The sequence below is a fragment of the Mytilus edulis genome, chromosome 5 (genome assembly GCF_963676685.1).
Source record: "Mytilus edulis chromosome 5, xbMytEdul2.2, whole genome shotgun sequence".
Taxonomy (NCBI): Eukaryota; Metazoa; Mollusca; class Bivalvia; order Mytilida; family Mytilidae; genus Mytilus; species Mytilus edulis.
Genome location: NC_092348.1, coordinates 31,080,863 through 31,098,938, shown reverse-complemented (window position 1 = coordinate 31,098,938; position 18,076 = coordinate 31,080,863). Strand labels below are relative to the sequence as shown.

The 18,076-nt window shown below is 31.5% G+C and overlaps 1 protein-coding gene and 1 long non-coding RNA gene across 6 annotated transcripts in view; one reads left to right on the top strand and one right to left on the bottom strand.

Annotated features, from left to right (window-relative positions):
- LOC139523440 (ras-related protein Rab-30-like) overlaps nucleotides 1-18,076 on the top strand; it is an 87,490-nt gene that overhangs the window by 2,026 nt on the left and 67,388 nt on the right. The window contains exons 3-7 of one of the 4 annotated variants that reach the window (XM_071317483.1): nucleotides 234-281; nucleotides 1,487-1,534; nucleotides 2,965-3,135; nucleotides 4,141-4,272; nucleotides 6,045-6,438. In XM_071317483.1, the coding sequence (XP_071173584.1) occupies nucleotides 234-281; nucleotides 1,487-1,534; nucleotides 2,965-3,135; nucleotides 4,141-4,272; nucleotides 6,045-6,287 (642 nt within the window). In that variant the 3' untranslated portion in view covers nucleotides 6,288-6,438. Of the gene's footprint in view, nucleotides 1-233; nucleotides 282-1,486; nucleotides 1,535-2,964; nucleotides 3,136-4,140; nucleotides 4,273-6,044; nucleotides 6,439-18,076 lie in introns of those variants that run through there. The other 3 variants (XM_071317486.1, XM_071317487.1, XM_071317484.1) reach the window with 3 other exon arrangements.
- Nucleotides 10,399-15,469, bottom strand: LOC139523422 (uncharacterized). Of its 2 annotated transcripts, none has more exons than XR_011664614.1 (3): nucleotides 15,309-15,469; nucleotides 12,322-12,409; nucleotides 10,399-11,626 (listed from the first exon to the last, which is right to left on the bottom strand). It is a non-coding gene; the product is annotated as an uncharacterized lncRNA (long non-coding RNA). The 2 variants fall into 2 exon arrangements; XR_011664613.1 differs by having other exon boundaries at nucleotides 15,241-15,467.

Here is an 18,076-nt window from a genome sequence, read left to right as displayed (position 1 = left end):
TAAACGAATTAAACATAGTGTAGCCAGTTATAGGACTGCAATAAGAATTGTTGAGGTTCGTGTTGATCAGTCTTTAGTTTTCTATGTTATGTCTTTTGTATTATTATTTGTTTGTTTGTCTTTTCTTTTGAGCCATTGCGTTGTTAGATTTTTTTCTATCTATGAGTTTGAATGCCCCTCTCGTATCTTTTGCCCCTCTTTTGAAATGATTTCTTTATTCGAATGTTTTTCAGGGAGAAAAATTCCAGAAAGAACATGAACCTACACAACATATGAATAGTGTAAGTATAAAATGTTAATGCATTCTCTTTTCGTCCTTGTTTTATAAAAAAAGGAGAAGATGTGGTACTATGATTGCTAATGCGACAACTCTCCACAAGAGACCAACATGACACAGAAATAGATGCTCGTTCGACAAAATTTGAATCCTATATGAATATGAATACTTTATTCTCTTAAAACACTTGTTTAAATACAGAGAACATATCCATATTACCAATATACAAACTTATATATAGCATGTGTGAATTGCATATACATGTATAAAGTAATAGTACTAAGAAGTTCTAACCTGGAGGAACGAGCTTCTCTTAGACGTTCTTAATAAATTTACATACTTTGTCTAATATAATTACATTGTTGGAGGCAAAAAGCTGTTCAAACTTATAAATGTTACATTTTCATGACAAAAAGGGGGAATCAGATTTATTCTATCATTGACAAAGTGCATGTAGCTACATGACATAATATATGTAAACACATTCTGATTGCGTAAAAGGAAAGTGATACAGCATATTACTTTGTGAAATACTAAAATGACTCCCAAAATAAATAATTTGATTTCGGATGTAATACGTGTTCTATTTGAATGGAAGTTTTTTTTTGTCTATCTGAGCATAGACATGATTTTGTCATGTGACTGTGACGTCATCAACGTTTTTATTTCAGAGAACAGAGAAACATACAATATAAATACAAATACAATTATAGTTAAGGTAAACAAATACAGAACAGTATTCTAAAATGAAGTACAAAATTATGACGGCATATATTTCACTAGATTTTTAACTCAATAGAAGGAAACCAGGACGATGATTATAATAGTTTACATTTACATAGAGGGACTAACTTTTTTTTTTATCAATACACTTAATTAATAAACACAGTTTTCTTACTGATGATTCTTTTGTACCGTTGTAGACGAAACAGGCGTCTGGCGCAAATATAAAACTGATCATGGTATCTATGATGAGTTTATTTACAAGTAAATGTACGAAAGAAGGAATGTATATAAAAGGGAGATTGCGTTCATGGTGTTTGCTCGTTATAAAATACACCAAAACACGTTTCTAAAATATAATGCCAATTTTAAAAAAAGAAAAGGTAAAATATTAAATACATGAAAAGGAGAGTACTATATGAAAAGAGTTTTAATAAAAAAAAAAGTTTTATAATATAAGTTGTATGTATTTTTATATTCCAATAGACGTCGCATACAGTGGAAGTAAATGGAAAAACAGTTCGTATAATGCTTGTAAGTATACTGTGTTATTCAAAATTAGTTGACTAGGTTTGTTAGTATTTCTACCGAAGATCTCTCCGTCACTCAGCCGACTTCCTCAACGAAAAATAACTGACCACTACGGAAAAGAAACAATAGTGCTGAAAGTAGGGATAAATTAAAATTAATCAATTAATCAATACACAAAATTAATTCTTACATGTGTTGTCGCTTATTCGAAAATAAGACTTATGATTAATTAATTTCAGCTGCATTTGTAGATTTCCCATTTTGCAGCAGTAGCGCATACTTGTATGTTTTCTACTCTCGCATTGCGTATTCATATCTTCATAAGGATGTTCGCCCCTCTATTTAAAAAAAAATTAACAAGATATTCGGAATTTATTTATATAGTCCCAACAAAAACTTTGCCCGCATACCCTTGCTCTCTTAACATGATTTTGTTACGGACATTTTTGTATAAATAAAAGAAAGATTTTTTGAAAATCTTATAAATTCTTAGCTTTGTCATAGTTTTTAAAAGAGAAAAGGATGCCGATGTTGATTGTGAGAAAAATCAAGAGAGAATCAATTCCAACCGATTTTTCAATTTAAAATTATTATACTAGTATCTAAAAAAACTTAGATACTATCAATTTATTTTTTGAAAATCTTGTTATTTTGGAACAGAGGAGCAGTATCCTTAATACGTTACCCCGAACAATACACGTTCGAAATATACGGACTTCATTTAATATGAATGTGATCCTGATATAGAAACAACCAAACAAGATTTATGTGCATGCAAATCGACTTAAATCGACACTTTATAGATTTTCCAGTAACCACAACGAATTGGTTGACCCTTACTCCGTGACTCTACTCATTAGCAACATGTTTTTAGCGATGTTTTAGATATGTATATACCAAATTTTCAAATGCGTTAAGTTAAGTGCTTCATTGACATTCTTTAAAGTGTCATATATGAATAAAACAAAGCAACTTCATTAGAAACGCAAAATCGATACACATAAAATGGAATCAAGAGTTGTTGCTTGTGTCTAAGATAAAAGAAGACAATCCCTTCTGTATAAACATGATACACTAAATTATTCGAAAAGTTATCTTTGTGTTAATTTGTACATAGTAAGGGACGACATCAAAAGTTCAATGTAGGATAAAAAACTTAATTCACATAGTTTTTTCACTGACCCCCCCCCCCCCCTAACCCCCTGTTAACTTAATTTGGGAAAAATTGATATGTAAAAATCGATTTTAGATATACAAAACTTGCAGAACTTTAACCCCACCCCCAAGCTACTTGATTTAAGTTTTTTTTATATCCTACATCGATCTTTTGATGTCGTCCCTAAAATAAAGACATACATCTGGCTATTGAAATTAAAAAAAAAAATGATTTGCATTTTGTCATCATGGTCATGTTGGGGCTTTTTACCACTTAGGTTGTTCTTCAAGATGACCAAGTTTATGATTTTCATCAAGTCAGATATTCAATATGTATAGCAATGATGTTTCAGAATGATACAGATGGGGATAGAAAATACGAGAGATTCTCTATCAATTATTATTCTACAATGGACGCAACTGTTATCATGTATGATATTTCCAATCAGGTAAGTATTGAAAAAAGTTTTTATTATTATTAATAAATGTTTTCAAATGTTTTAAATATTATAATAACTAATTACAATCAAAGTACTGAACATCGAATGTCCGCAAGTTCTGGTGGATGGTCACAGGCATTTGTTTCAGCCAAACAATCGTATTTCTATACCTGAAAGTTAGCTTTTGGTTTGGTCTCGATATTAAAATAGCATGAGTTCGAATCCGGGCGAGGGAAGAACAAAAAATTGCCTCCGCAAACTTGCTGTGTTGATACTTAAATTAATTATGAATATGATATTTGTTTTCATCCATGTGTTACCTAGCTTTCACTGGTGATCTACTGAGCGGATCTGTCGTAAAGTTTACATTTGTTTAGACGAATATGATTTCTTGTAACTCGATCTAGTTCACTTTTGACGTCCATGACATCGCACTATAGGCTCGTTATAATTATATAGACCTTATAAATGGGTCGAAGCAATAGGTGCAGCTATACAGGATTTCGCACTGTTCCTTTTATGTCATTATTCAAACGCTTGCTATAATGCGTATCTGGTTGAGACATATTGGTACCGTTTCTGTCATTGCCATGATAACGGTTAATTTATTATTTCTTAAATGTCATTATGGCTATAAAAGCTAATTTAAAACATTATCATAAGTAATAGTCTTATATGATTCCTATTTTATTCAGTTAAGTATAGTGTGTTGGTTAGAAGAAAAACGACATAATTAGTAATGGCGGATCCAGAACTTTTCATAAGGGGGGGGGGGGGCGCTGACTGACCTAAGGGGGCCCCACTCCAGTCATGCTTCAGTGATTCCATATATAATCAACCATTTTTTCCACGAAAGGGCCCGTGCCCCTGGATCCGCCTATGATTAGTAATCATTATAAGTGCTGTTTTATAAAACAAAAACTCATATATGCCACGAACAACAAAAAAAACCAAAACATTTTTACCATCTTTTCCGACTTATCATAATTGTTGAAATTATTTTTTTTCTTGCAGGAATCTTTAGAGACGGCAAGTGATATATGTGAGCGATGGAAACGATATAATCAGCAGAACGAGAAAGCAGTTGTAATTCTAGTAGGAAACAAATCTGACATGAAACGTGAAATCAACAAACAGGACGCCGAGGTATATTTGTTTTGTTCTTTTAAAAATGAATGTTTTAAACGTCCTAAAAGTAGATCAGTAAAGTTTATTTCCGTTTTAGTTCGGAGTTGACACGGGTTAGGGGAATGGAGTACCATTGTCGCCATGTTAACCTACGTGATCGTTTATGCGCATTCGCATGTAATTTCGAAACTCATCAATAAGATAGAAGATAAAATTAAGAATGGGAATGTGGAATATGGAAAAACAACAACCCGACCAAAGAGCAGAATACAACTGAAGGCCACAAATAGGTCTTCAAAACAGCGAGAAATCACGCTTCCGGAGGCTTGCTTCAGCTGGCCCTATACGAAAATGTGTATTAGTTCAGTGATAATGGAACTCCAAAGCATATAAATGAAATTTAATTTAAAATCAAACAAGTCTAATAAAGGCCAGAGGCTCCTGACGAGGGACAGGCACAAACATTAATGCGGCGGTTTAAACATGTTTTGTGAGATCTCAACCCTCCTATGCCGGTAGCCAATGTAGAAAAAACAAACACACAGCAATACTCACAGTTTAACTCAATTAAAAAGAAGTCCGAGTCCGCCGTCAGAATAGATAACAAACGTAACTAAAGCCGTGTTCACACCAAACGCCATGTACAGTAATAGGTTTACAAGTAGTTTAATGTATTGTACACTGGTTTCACATTAAGAAAAATTTCTAAAATTTTGTAAACGTTGTGACGCGTTTGTTATTGTTTTCTAAACGCTACAAAAGTAGAAACAAATACATCGTTGAATCAGTGTTTACTGACCATGTTTGAACTTTCAATAAGCATGCACATGTTGTTGGTAAACATACTTTTTACAAACGTAAAAAAAATTACATTGTTTAACCAGGGTGAAGTTAGAAACAAATATAGCGATTTTCTAACAAACGATGAACGACAAACTGTAGACGCATTTTTAGCGAGTGCATAGTTTGTCAAAGTTTATGTAAACTTTGCAAACGTATGTTAGAAACAAATGATCAAAACATGTGAGATCTTAGCCTTTTGTATCGTTTGTGTTAGAAAGAAATGCACCCTAAATTTGGTCACATCCATACACCTGGTTTAGTTACCTGTGCATAAGTATTGTTCCTATTTATAACTATATGTCATTTCAATGGGTATTACACTGTTACATAGAATCAAAATGAAAAACTAAATAAAATTCATGTTCTAAATACCTTGTTTTGTGTACACTGAACCACACAAGTTCTACATTGACTATCGACTGCATGTAGACAAAACATGATTTAAATTACATGTAAACATTGTTTGGGGGGCCAGCTGAAGGACGCCTCCGGGTGCGAGAATTTCTCGTTGCATTGAAGACCTGTTGGTGACCTTCTGCTGTAGTCTGCTCTATGGTCGGGTTGTTGTCTCTTTGGCACATTCCCCATTTCCATTCTCAATTTTATTGAACTTTATCAATGGGAACGTAATTGTATTTAGTTTACGTGTGAATTACACTAACACAACACCGAGTTTTAGTCAACGAGAACACGGACTAAGAAAAATGACATTGATGCATATATTATTTTTTTAATATACATTTTAAGATCTTCAGGTTTGTCAACATTAAAATTTTGGTTGCTCTTATAATCCTGGTACTTTTGATAACTATTCAATGAGTACCAGGATGTCATACCACATAGACGGTTATATGTTAAAAAAATATGATATAAACTGGAGTCAAAAATCGTTAATACAATTATGAAAAAAGTATTATTGTTTTCGTGTTGATTTTCATATATTTTAGGATTTTGCAGAGAGGGAAAATTTACCTTACACAGAGACAAGCGCAAAAACCAACCAAAACGTAACGGAGATGTTCATGTCAGTAATAAAACGACTTACAGAAAATGGCGATGATGATGGTTGTGATGTACCTGCAGACGACATGTTTGCTTTGAGAAAAGGATATTCCTGTATGAGTTGGGATACGGACACCGCGCCAACTACGACGACGCAAAACAGTGCATGTAGTTGTGTTATAAATTAAAGGCATACATGAGGACGCTGAGACACCTTGATAGGTGGTTTGGCTCAAAAGACACTTGAACCATAAGCTGTTCAACAATTTTAACTTACATCAATAGTTTAATTGCAATATTTTTTTTTTTATTGTAATAAATGATTATTAATTGTTAATATTTATAAAAATATTATTGTTTTATTTGATGTACACTATCTTTTACGAAGGGTTGGTGTAGATTTAATTTAATGGGGGTGAGAGAATTGGTCATATTTTTATCAATTTGTCATTCTCGGAAGAATTGAATGCTTCTATTTGTTAACTCAGTGGGGTGTAAAAGCGTTGACCGAAGTACATTTTGTATGATGCGCGGAAGCGCTCATTCTAAAAATATGCACACAGTTAACGTTTTTATAACCTTTGTAAATTTACTAAAACTTTAAGACGCATTCAATACTTATGATTACATTTTTTCGCTATGATCTGAAAACTCGATTACTATTAAGTTTTCTTTTATTTATCTGACAGTGTGCACTTTGTTATGGAAACGTGTGTCAACATGAATGAGCACAACTTTTCGGAATTTTGGATCCTCAATGCTCTTCAACTTTGTACTTGTTTGGCTTTATAAATATTTTGCTATGAGCGTCACTAATGAGTCTTATGTCGACGAAACGCGCGTCTGGCGTTTTAAATTATAATCCTGGTACATTTGATAACTATTTACACCACTGGGTCGATACCACTGCTGGTGGACGTTTCGTCCCCGAGGGTATTTACAGCCTAACAGTCAACACTTCAGTGTTGACATGTGAATATCATTTATGTGGTCATTTTTTTTTTAATAAATTTTTTGTTTACAAAACTTTGATTTTTTTTGAAAAACTAAGGACTTTCTTATCTTATCCAGGCATAGAATACCTTCGCCGTATTTGGCACAACTTTTCGGAATTTTGGATCCTCAATGCTCTTCAACTTTGTACTTGTTTGGCTTCATAAATATTTTGATATGAGCGTCACTGATGAGTTTTATGTCGACGAAACGCGCGTCTGGCGTTTTAAATTATAATCCTGGTACCTTTGATAACTATTTACACCACTGGGTCGATACCACTGCTGGTGGACGTTTCGTCCCCGAGGGTATTTACAGCCTAACAGTCAACACTTCAGTGTTGACATGAATATCATTTATGTGGTCATTTTTTTTTTATAAATTTCCTGTTTACAAAACTTTTATTTTTTTGAAAAACTAAGGACTTTCTTATCCCAGGCATAGAATACCTTAGCCGTATTTGGCACAACTTTTCGGAATTTTGGATCCTCAATGCTCTTCAACTTTGTACTTGTTTGGCTTCATAAATATTTTGATATGAGCGTCACTGATGAGTTTTATGTAGACGAAAGGCTCGTCTGGCGTACTAAAATTTAATCCATGCCTTTGATTATTATTTACAATTCATTTTGAAATGAAGGTTAATTTCAGAATGACGCAAAATTCGCTATTAGCCAATCAAAATGACGTTTTATAATGAAACAGAAATGTACATTCAATGTAATTATTGTTTGATAAGAAGCTAGATGTTACAGCTATACCACAGTAAAATCGGCATCATAATTATGTATACACGTGTATAATATATTATAAAAACGTTAAATATTATATACTAGAATTTAATTCAATAATAATTAAATTCAGTTATTGTAATTATATAACTTGGTATGCCTATTATTGATTTAAATTGACGGTGTGTTCGATTCATTTTATACTGGTCACTTTAATATGCTAATTAGTTTACCCCGCGAAATGTTAGTCCGTGCAATTTACCTCGTGTGGTTTGGTCATTTGAATTCAAACCTTACACGGAGCTTGACCAAAGCTATAGAATTTAAAACACAGAAGAAAAGATGAGTATTCTTTTTTAGTTTTAGAATTAAGCAACATTTTATAAAAAATAATAGCTCAACAATTTAAACTGTTAATCTGGTTTTTCTTTCTTAAATAATTTTAACTTTGTTAAATGCTTTAAATAGTCGTGAACTTTTTCTTTGGTGTTATAACTGAATTTAAATTCTATCATTGCGTAAATTGTCAATCTTTTCTTGGATATTATTTTATATTTATATTTGTAAATTGTGTAGATGGTTATACTTATTGTGCGAGTTGTTATATCTAATTGTTTAACTGTCTTAATACGCTAATGAACATTTACCATGTTATTTATTCTTAATCCAAATCCAAATCTTGCAGCACGAAGTAACCGGTGAGTAAGCCACATATTAATTTTAACATAAATGTATATATAAATTCTTTTTAGTCCTAAATATGCATGAAATAGGTGCCACTGGACATAAAGAAAACAATCTATGAATCTAGGTATGGCAACGAATGCTATTCACATTCAATGCATTTTGAACTTCAGTCCTGAATGAGATTGGTTTACAGATTTCACTGTATAAATACTGTAAATGATATACAGATATGAGTTTACTTTACTTTTATACATACAAGTATTTTAATACAGTTATCTGACATAATTATTTGTTTGAAATTTCTGGAATAAGAATAATGTTATATTATTTTCATTGTTTTTCAGTGCAACAGGTATTTTAGTCCAGTAGAATAATTGTTAAAAGGTTGTTGTTTATCTTTATTTATAAGCATTCACTATACATGCTATATAAGAATAAGAATATTTCATTAAATGTTAATGAAAAGGGAACATTCTAAAACTATCATGACAATACAAAGACAGATGACATATTTCAAAACTTTTCTTGTCTCTCATGGTACAACTGATTTTTATAGTTTGTTCTTATGTTGTACTGTCACAGGTCAGGGGGGGGGGGAATTGGGCGCCTGCTAACATGTTTAACCCCACCACATTCTGTATGTATGTGCCTGTCCAAAGTCAGGAGACTGTAATTTAGTGGTTTTCGTTTGTAGATGTGTTAAATATTTGTTTTTCGTTCATTTTTTGTACATAAATTAGGCCGTTAGTTTTCTCGTTTGAATTGTTTTACATTTGTCATTTCGGGGCCTTTTATAGCTGACTATGCGGTATGGGCTTTCCCCATTGTTGAAGGCTATACGGTGACCTATAGTCGTTAATTTCTGTATCATTTGGTCTCTTGTGGAGAGTTGTCTCATTGGCAATCATACCACATCTTTTGTATACACACACACAAACAGATATACATTTGTATATAAAGAGTAATATTATATTTCATATTTTGTTTCTTTACATTCAAATGTTAATAAAGTTTTACTTTACATTTTCAATATACCAACTGATGCTCTGAAAAAAGGAATAAACAAAAATCGTCATGTTATGTGACTTTGGACGATAGAATTTCATGAGTGGTTGAAATTTTCATGCTTTAAGCTTCTATTTTGACCAAAAAACTTAATATGGAGGATTGAAATTGACTAACAAGATGTAAAAGAAGCAAAATAAACAAAAGCTATAACCCAAATGATTAAAAAAAAAAAAAAAAAAAAAAAATATATATATATATTTTATTAATTTTTAAAGAGAGGCAACAGTTTTTCCAGAGTAGTAAAAAATTACCATTTTGAAAATTTGCTATTTCTTCGTTGTTATTATGTGTATTGATAAAAGTGAAACTGTTTTGAAAATGTCTTCACAATGCCTTTAAAATGAGGTCAAGTTTTCTTAGATCAGTTGATTTAAAAAAAAAAAAAAAATAACTTTCCGTACCTAATGAATCATTTCTATTTGTAAACTTTTGCGAGCCATCAAGGATGCTAGTTGACTATTTAAATATATATACTTTTCGATTTAATTGTTTCATAGTTTCATGTATTATAGTCGATTATAGGATAGAACAGTCTCCGGGACAAGTTTGCAATTCCGCTGAGTGCAAAAGTTGTCACCTTAATTTTTTGAGTTAAGTCAAAACAAAGTTGATAACTTGGTTGGTATTAGTTCCCTGATATTTGTCCTAAAATTTTATGGCTCTAGCACCACTGTTGAAAAAGTTATGCCCCTTTTTTCAACAATTTCCTCAGAGGAAAAGTACTTTTCCTCAAGGGAAATCAAATTTCCCTGAAGGAAAAAGATTTTTCCTCAAGGGAAAAAGATTTCCCTAAGAGAATTTGCTGCATAATTATTTCCTTTGAGGAAATTCTATTTCCTTAAAGGAAATTCTTTTTCCTTAAAGGAAATTCTTTTTCCTTAGAGGAAATTCTTTTTCCTTCGAGGAAATTCTTTTTCCTTTGAGGAAATTTGCAGCTTCAAATTTTCCTTCCAGGAAATTTGCAGCTTCAAATTTTCCTTTGAGGAAATACTTTTTCCTGTGAGGAAATTTGTAGCTTCACATTTTCCTTGGAGGAAATACTTTTTCCTGTGAGGAAATTTTTGACAAACACTTTTCCTTGGAGGAAAATTCAAGACAACAAATTTCCTCTAAGGAAATCATTGTTCTTCAAATTTCCTCTAAGGAAATTTCTGAACATCAAATTTCCCTTAAGGAAATGTTTTTCCTTATTTTTACTTGTTAAACATTTCTTCACTACACCATGTATACAAACAGTATGAATATAATTATTAAAAGACTGTATAATTGATGCAAATGATATTTAAAACTTTAATAAATGTTTGACTCAACATTTTAATGACATTGAAAATAATACAGTCTGACTGTTTAGATCTAGGTATTGTTTATACTTTTTATATAAATTTAACTTTGATTTATAATTTTTTTGGAGCAAATGCTTCTGTTTTCTTTGTAATTGTTTCAATGCGATACATTACTAAGCAACCAATTTGAATGTCATTATATCATTTGTAGTGTTCTAAAGAATTTGTTTTTATATTTGCAGATTAAATAATAAAATAAACACTTTTCGTGTTATTTTAAATTAGAATTTCTTCTGTTTCAGCTTGTGTACAGTTATTCAATCCACTATGTAAGAATTCAGTGAATACATTATTCCATTCACTAAAAAATTCCCTTCAATTCTAAGAGAAATCATTTTTGCAAATTGTTCTTCAATGATCTTCTTTTGTATATTTGATATGAGGGAGCGATGTAAATGAGTGGATAAAACTGGTGTTCCTTTTTTCAACAACAAAATAGTATTTGTTCTGCATTCTCCTTTCTTTTGATTAAGATATGTTGTTGCTTTTATGCAATAGTGTTTTTGTGTATCTATGATAGAACTCCATTTTGTTTTATATGGTCATTATCATGTGATAATGTTGAAATTTCCTATTTCTTTTTTGCAGGAAAGCACACATTCCATTTCAAATTAATCCAATTATGCACTATGTAAATAAATTTCAACTTTAAGTTTCCTCTTCAGTAATGACCTATTGATCATGAAAACCAAGATGTCTGATCACCTATAAATACACGAAATAAACAAATAAAATGTTATAAATGGAGAGAGAAACAGCAATAAATGTTTTTCATGTGTATCTTTCCTTATTAAAATACATTAAGTAAACTTGAACTCGACAAAAATAAATAACTGCGATGTAGACTAGAAAGTATAAAATGCCAAATAAAGTATTCACGAAAAATTAGTTGATTTACAGTAGTCAAGTCCGTGTTTGCAGGAAATTTACAAAATTGGTTGTCTGGTGGAGAGTTGTCTTTTTGGCAATCATACTACATCTTATTTTTATATAACCTTGCCATATTCCTATTGTGCCTGTCCAAAGTTCAGAGCCTGTAGCTTTTGTCAGTTTAGTCTGACACTAAAATTTAGTGGTTGTTGTTGTTGTTGTTTCATACCGGTCATATTTATTTTTTTTCAATTTATTTTGTTATAAACTAGGCAATTAGCATGATTAGTTTTACAGTTTGGATTGTTTCAATGTTTAATCTTTAGGTCTTTTATAGCTGCCTACTTTGACTATAGAATAGGGTATGGATTTTCTCATTATTGAAGGTCGTAACAGGCCTACAATTGCTTTCTCAAAGCCATGATAGTTTTCATATTTAATATACCACATCTTTGAATTTTTATAGTAATCATGATACTAGTAATCATCTTTCAAGTTCAATAACTTTTTAAAATTAAAAGGTGCCTTACCATTTAGGTTTAGTTGGCTTCTGCAAATTTTACATTGCCTATCATTTCTGCTGTATATTATTTCTCTGTATCTTCTATAGTTCTTGTCCTATACATAAAAGAGTAAAAGTTGAATGACATCTTGCATCAATATTTTTTTCTGTTTAATGTACATTTATATGTATATTAATGTGTGTTTAATAAAAATCTAAACCATGAGTGCTTGATAAGCTTCTTGCCCTTATAGCTGGTCTGTAAGCTTTAAATGAATTTTATTGATCGACTAAAAAACTATGAGCACTGTGCAAATAAGACCCCCGCCCTCCAAAAAAAAACCCATGCACAAACAGTGGTATTCATTGACATAAAACATGTATATAATTTGGCTCAATTTATAGATCTCTCAAGTGACTATAAGTTTAAGGCTGCGATTTTTTTAACAAATACATTTCTAAAACCTTTCAAAGATTTTGAAAATGGACAAATTTTAAATAACTTTGCAACAACTAAAGTTCCTTAACTCTGCATCTTATAAGAAAATATACATGATAAATAGGGAATGTTACTCCAGCTTGCATATTATTCAAAGTTTTAAAGGAACATAACTGAAGAACGGTAAAAGTTTTACTGCCAAAATTTGAAATTGATCTGATTAAAATTGTGATAAAAAGTATTGTTTTAAAGTTTAATAAAATTTGGTTGAGGGAAACTTAAGTTAGAAGGCCAAAACATTTTTTTCCATTTTTAAAGAACATAACTACAGAATTTAGTAAAAGAGACACTACCAAAATTCAAACTTAATCTGTATTTTGTGGTGATAAGCATTGTGTATTGATTTCATAACATTTGGTTGAGCCAAACTAAAGTTTAGAAAACAGGAAACCAAAAATTCAGCATACTTTCCCCATTTCTAAAGGGGCATAACTCTGATACTCTAGTACAGTAACACTGACATCACCAGAATTCAAACTTGATCTGAGTATTGTGATAACAAGCTTTTGTAAAAGTTTAATTGAATTTGGTTGAGGCAAACTAAAGTAATGTAAGAGAACAAAAAACAACTTTGGGACAGACGGACAAACGATCAAGTGTTAAACATTATGCCCCCTCCACTTTGGGTCATAATAATAAAAAGGGTGTTTATGTCAAGATATAAAAACAATTCACCAAAGTTTCATAAAAATTTGTGAAAGCATTCTTGAGACTATCCTAATCCCAAGTCATGATAGTACAATGACATAAATCAGATTTTTTTTTAAATTAAAAGGAAAATTATCATGTTTATGTTATACAAAAATAATTCACCAAGTTTCATGAAAATTGCTCAAAGCATTATTAATAGTATACGTACTGGAAAATCCCCCCTTTTATGAATAAAATCCCTAACTTTAAATTAAAAATTTAAAATCCCTAAAAATTAAAAAGGACCTTAATTATCATGATTATATATATGTGACTTGTTATTTAACATAACAAAAAAACCAAAGGCAATAAAAGAGAAACTGACAATGCCAAGGCAAAACATAAGATGCAGAAAAGAAAAACAAAACAAAACAAAACACTAAGCAACACCAACATCACCAAAAAACTAGTGTTGAATTTATGTGCTCAGTCAGTCAGTGAGAGTTCGCAGATCCTGACCTACTGAAAAACCTAAAAATCATATAGTTCTAAACATATTTTGTAAATTTATACTTGTTTACAAGTGAAACTGCGAGCTACTGCTCACTGATGATACCCCCGCCGCAAGTGGATAATATAAATAGTGTAAAAATATGCAAGTGTTCGGTAAACAGGAAGTTGTCGAGTGATGAATCTGAAAATGCATCACACGGTATAGCTGACTTATATAAATCCTGAAACCAAATTTCAGAAATCCTTGTATTGTAGTTCCTGAGAAAAATGTGACGAAAATTTTCAACTTGGCTATCATGTGTAAAATTATACAAGTGTTCGGTTAACAGGAAATTGACAAGTGATCAATCTGAAAACGCATCACACAGTATAAATGACTTAGATAAACACTGAAACCAAATTTCAGAAATCCTTGTATTGTAGTTCCTGAGAAAAATGCGACGAAAAATATTCATGTGACGGACTGACTGACGGACGGACGGACTGACAGACAGAGGTAAAACAGTATACCCCCCTTTTTTGAAAGCGGGGGTATAAAAAGATGTCATAAATAGCATAGACACCTTTGAGTTTTGAGAACCACATGTGTTAATTGTGCGAGTATAATCATTGATAATCATGCACAAGATTGACTTTTAAAAGCTTATATATTGAAATTTTCTGAAAATATTGCATGCATTTATTAATATGACCAATTTCAAGAAATGCACAAAGATGCGAGATGATTTATATAATTGTAATTTCAGGAATTGACAGTAAAGGCTTTTATCCCCACTGCATTTTGCACTTTTTCTTATTCAGGAGCCAGAAGTTATGGCCTTTGTGACCTTTGTATGATTTTTATTTTAGTTTCTTTTTTTTGTATTGAAGAGTTTAGTATGACGTCCATTATCACTCAACTAGTATACATTTTTGTTTAATGGCAAGCTAAAGCATGCCTCACAGGCACGGATCCAGGGGGGCTGAGGCACATGTTGGAACCCCCCTTTCTTTACTGGACGATCAATGCATTTGAATGGGGACATGTAGTTTGACACAACCCCCCAAATTTGTCCTGGGTTAGGAACCCCTGTATATGACTTAGGATCCACCCCAGTCTCAGGTTTTGGGATTTTCTCGTTGCAATGAAGACCCATTGGTGACCTGTGGCTGTTATCTGCTCTTTGGTCATGTTGTTATCTCTTTGATACATTCCCCATTTCCATTTCCATTTTCTTTTCAGTTCTATTATAAATATTAGAAACGAGTTTGGCGCGTTTACAAAAATATAATTGTCTGTGCTGACAGGGGAGTATGTGTGCATACCAATATTTAAATTTTCTAGGCACTCTTTTTGAATATTTTGTGCATTTCTTGGTAAAATACTGTCAGACCTCGAGTGCTGTTGTTTTACAAAAACGGTCAAGTAATGTAGGGGAAAGAAACGAACTAAAAAGACCAAAATAAGCCACAACTAATGGGGGTCTCATTGGGGGTTCTGTTCACGGATCCCGCTTAGTCACTATTTATTTTTTTAGATTCCCGCATGATGCCATTACGCTTACACTATATAAGTGAACAATTCTGATATTTTTGTAATTTCCCATATCCCGCTAAACTTCATTTCGCGTTTTCACGGCACAATAATCATAATTTGAGGGACTGAGGATATAGGACCTTTATCGGGATCGGGTGTTTTTAAGCTCTGGATTTCGGCAGGGCCGTAACTACATTGAGGCAAATGAGGCAAATGCCTCATGTTAGAAATTTCAAACAAAAAAAATGAAACAAAAGATTGTCTTAATATCAAATTGTTTTCACAGAAAGTGTCTAGCAAGAAGCAAGTTCTCTTCACTCTCTGGTGTCGCCCCTGCATGTTTTTCGTGATCCATGTTTCTATTTTACTTTTAGTTTTCAGAGTTGATGGTCTATTATTTGTACTTCTGTGTCCCGGGTTTTGTCTTTTGTTCATTTATTGTCCTACTTTATGAATATAGTCTTGAGTGTTGATTTTCATTTGTTAAGTGTGGTTTTGCAATGTTGCATGGCCACCGATGTCCAGATATTGTGCGAGAAAATATTTTAAGAATATACGATGCTACAAGACACAGAAAAAAATGATCGTTTCTGCATGGAGAATTGAACTTGATATCAAAGAATACAAAACTGTCTTTTTTTGGTAGATAAAATTAGATAGCTGACATGGTTTAAATTAAAGTAATAATAATAATAATACTTTATTCAGAAGCAATACAGCTTATAGAATATACAATTTTACAATATTTTGTATCAGTGAAATATAAATACAATAATTATACACAATACATGTATGGCGGAGAATGAAAAAAAATTCATATGATAAATAATTAATACAACTACATATTACGAATTTTTTCAATATTAAACAAATACCTAAATTATTAAGTTCTTTCACATTGTGAACTGATAACAACTGTATAAGTTTAAAAGTGGATGGATATTGCCAATAATATTTCTTAATGTATAGTTTTCTTACATCACTATATCTATTACATTCTAGAACAACATGGTATTCATCTTCTACAATATTGTTATTGCACATAGTACATAATCTATTTTCTCTATCTACATTGTAATATCTGCCTGTTTCTATATTGAGACTATGGGCGGATATACGATATTTACATATAAAAGGTTTATATATTTGATTAACAGGTCTATCTAAATAAAATTGCAGTATATCTGTGTCATATATATATCTATAAAGTATACATTTTGATGAATTATTAAAAAAAGCATTAGCATCAGCAATAAAGGTATCTTTCATTCTTTGTTTTAACTCATGTATGAATATATCAACATTATTTACGCTTTGTTTTAGCCATACATCATGAAAACCATATCTACATAAAATATCTTTGACTGAACATGCCCAATTCGATTTGTCATTGGGTTTTTTAAATGAACTCTTCAACATATCTTCATAACATGCTTTAAGTATACAGTTATCAGTATTTAATAATTTAAACCAAAACTGAATCAGTCTTCTTTGTCTTTCATAATACATTGGATAACGTCCCAATTCACAGTAAACCATGTTATTTACAGCAGTTTTTCTAACCTTTAGAATTCGTTTTAAAAAATATAAATGTACTCTCTCTACATCATCAGCTTTATGATTACCCCACACTTCACAGCTATAATTAAGTATACTAGATACATAAGTATCAAATAAGGACAGTAACGTTTCACAGTTATAATATTCATCTACAATTTTACTACATAAAGCAAAAACAGCTTTTCTTCCTTGATTGGCTAACATTTTTTGTGTATGTAAAAAACTGCCATTATAATTAAAAAGAATACCCAAATATACAAAACTATCACATATATCTATTTGGTTGTTATTCAAAAACCATTTTTCTTGACTTTTTACACTACCTCTATTTCTAAACACGACCACTTTAGTTTTAGACATATTAATATATAAACCATATTCCTCTGCAGAAGAGTTTACAGTATTAATCATATTTTGCAGATCATCTATGTTCTCACTAAATAAAACAGTGTCGTCTGCATACATAAGTAAAAATAAATTTAAGGATTTCAATTCATATGACTGACAGCCATTACTGATTAGCTCTACTTCCATATCATTGACATACAACGAGTATAATAAAGGGGATAAAGATTCCCCTTGCATCAAGCCAGTATTACAATTAAAAAAATCTGAAATTTTTCCATTACACTTTATACTAGTTTTCAATTTAGAATACATAGATTTAATTACAGTAAGAAGTTTACCAGTAACGCCACATCTAACTAATCTCAACCACAATTTTACATGAAAAACACTATCAAACGCTTTAATATAATCGATAAAACAGCAATATAAGCGTTTACCTTTTCTTAATGACTTAGAAATCAGGGAATGAAGACAGAAGATGGCATCAGAAGTGCCGTATCCAGGACGGAATCCAAATTGTGCATCTGTCAGAGTGTTGTTAATCTTGCACCATGTTATAAGTCTTGAATTAATCAACGACGTAAATAGTTTTCCTAAATGTGACACCAACGAAATACCTCTGTAGTTTCCAGGATCGTCAGGATTTCCTTTCTTAAAAATTGGAATTAAAATACATTTCACCCATATTTCAGGAAAATTTCCAGAACATAAAATATT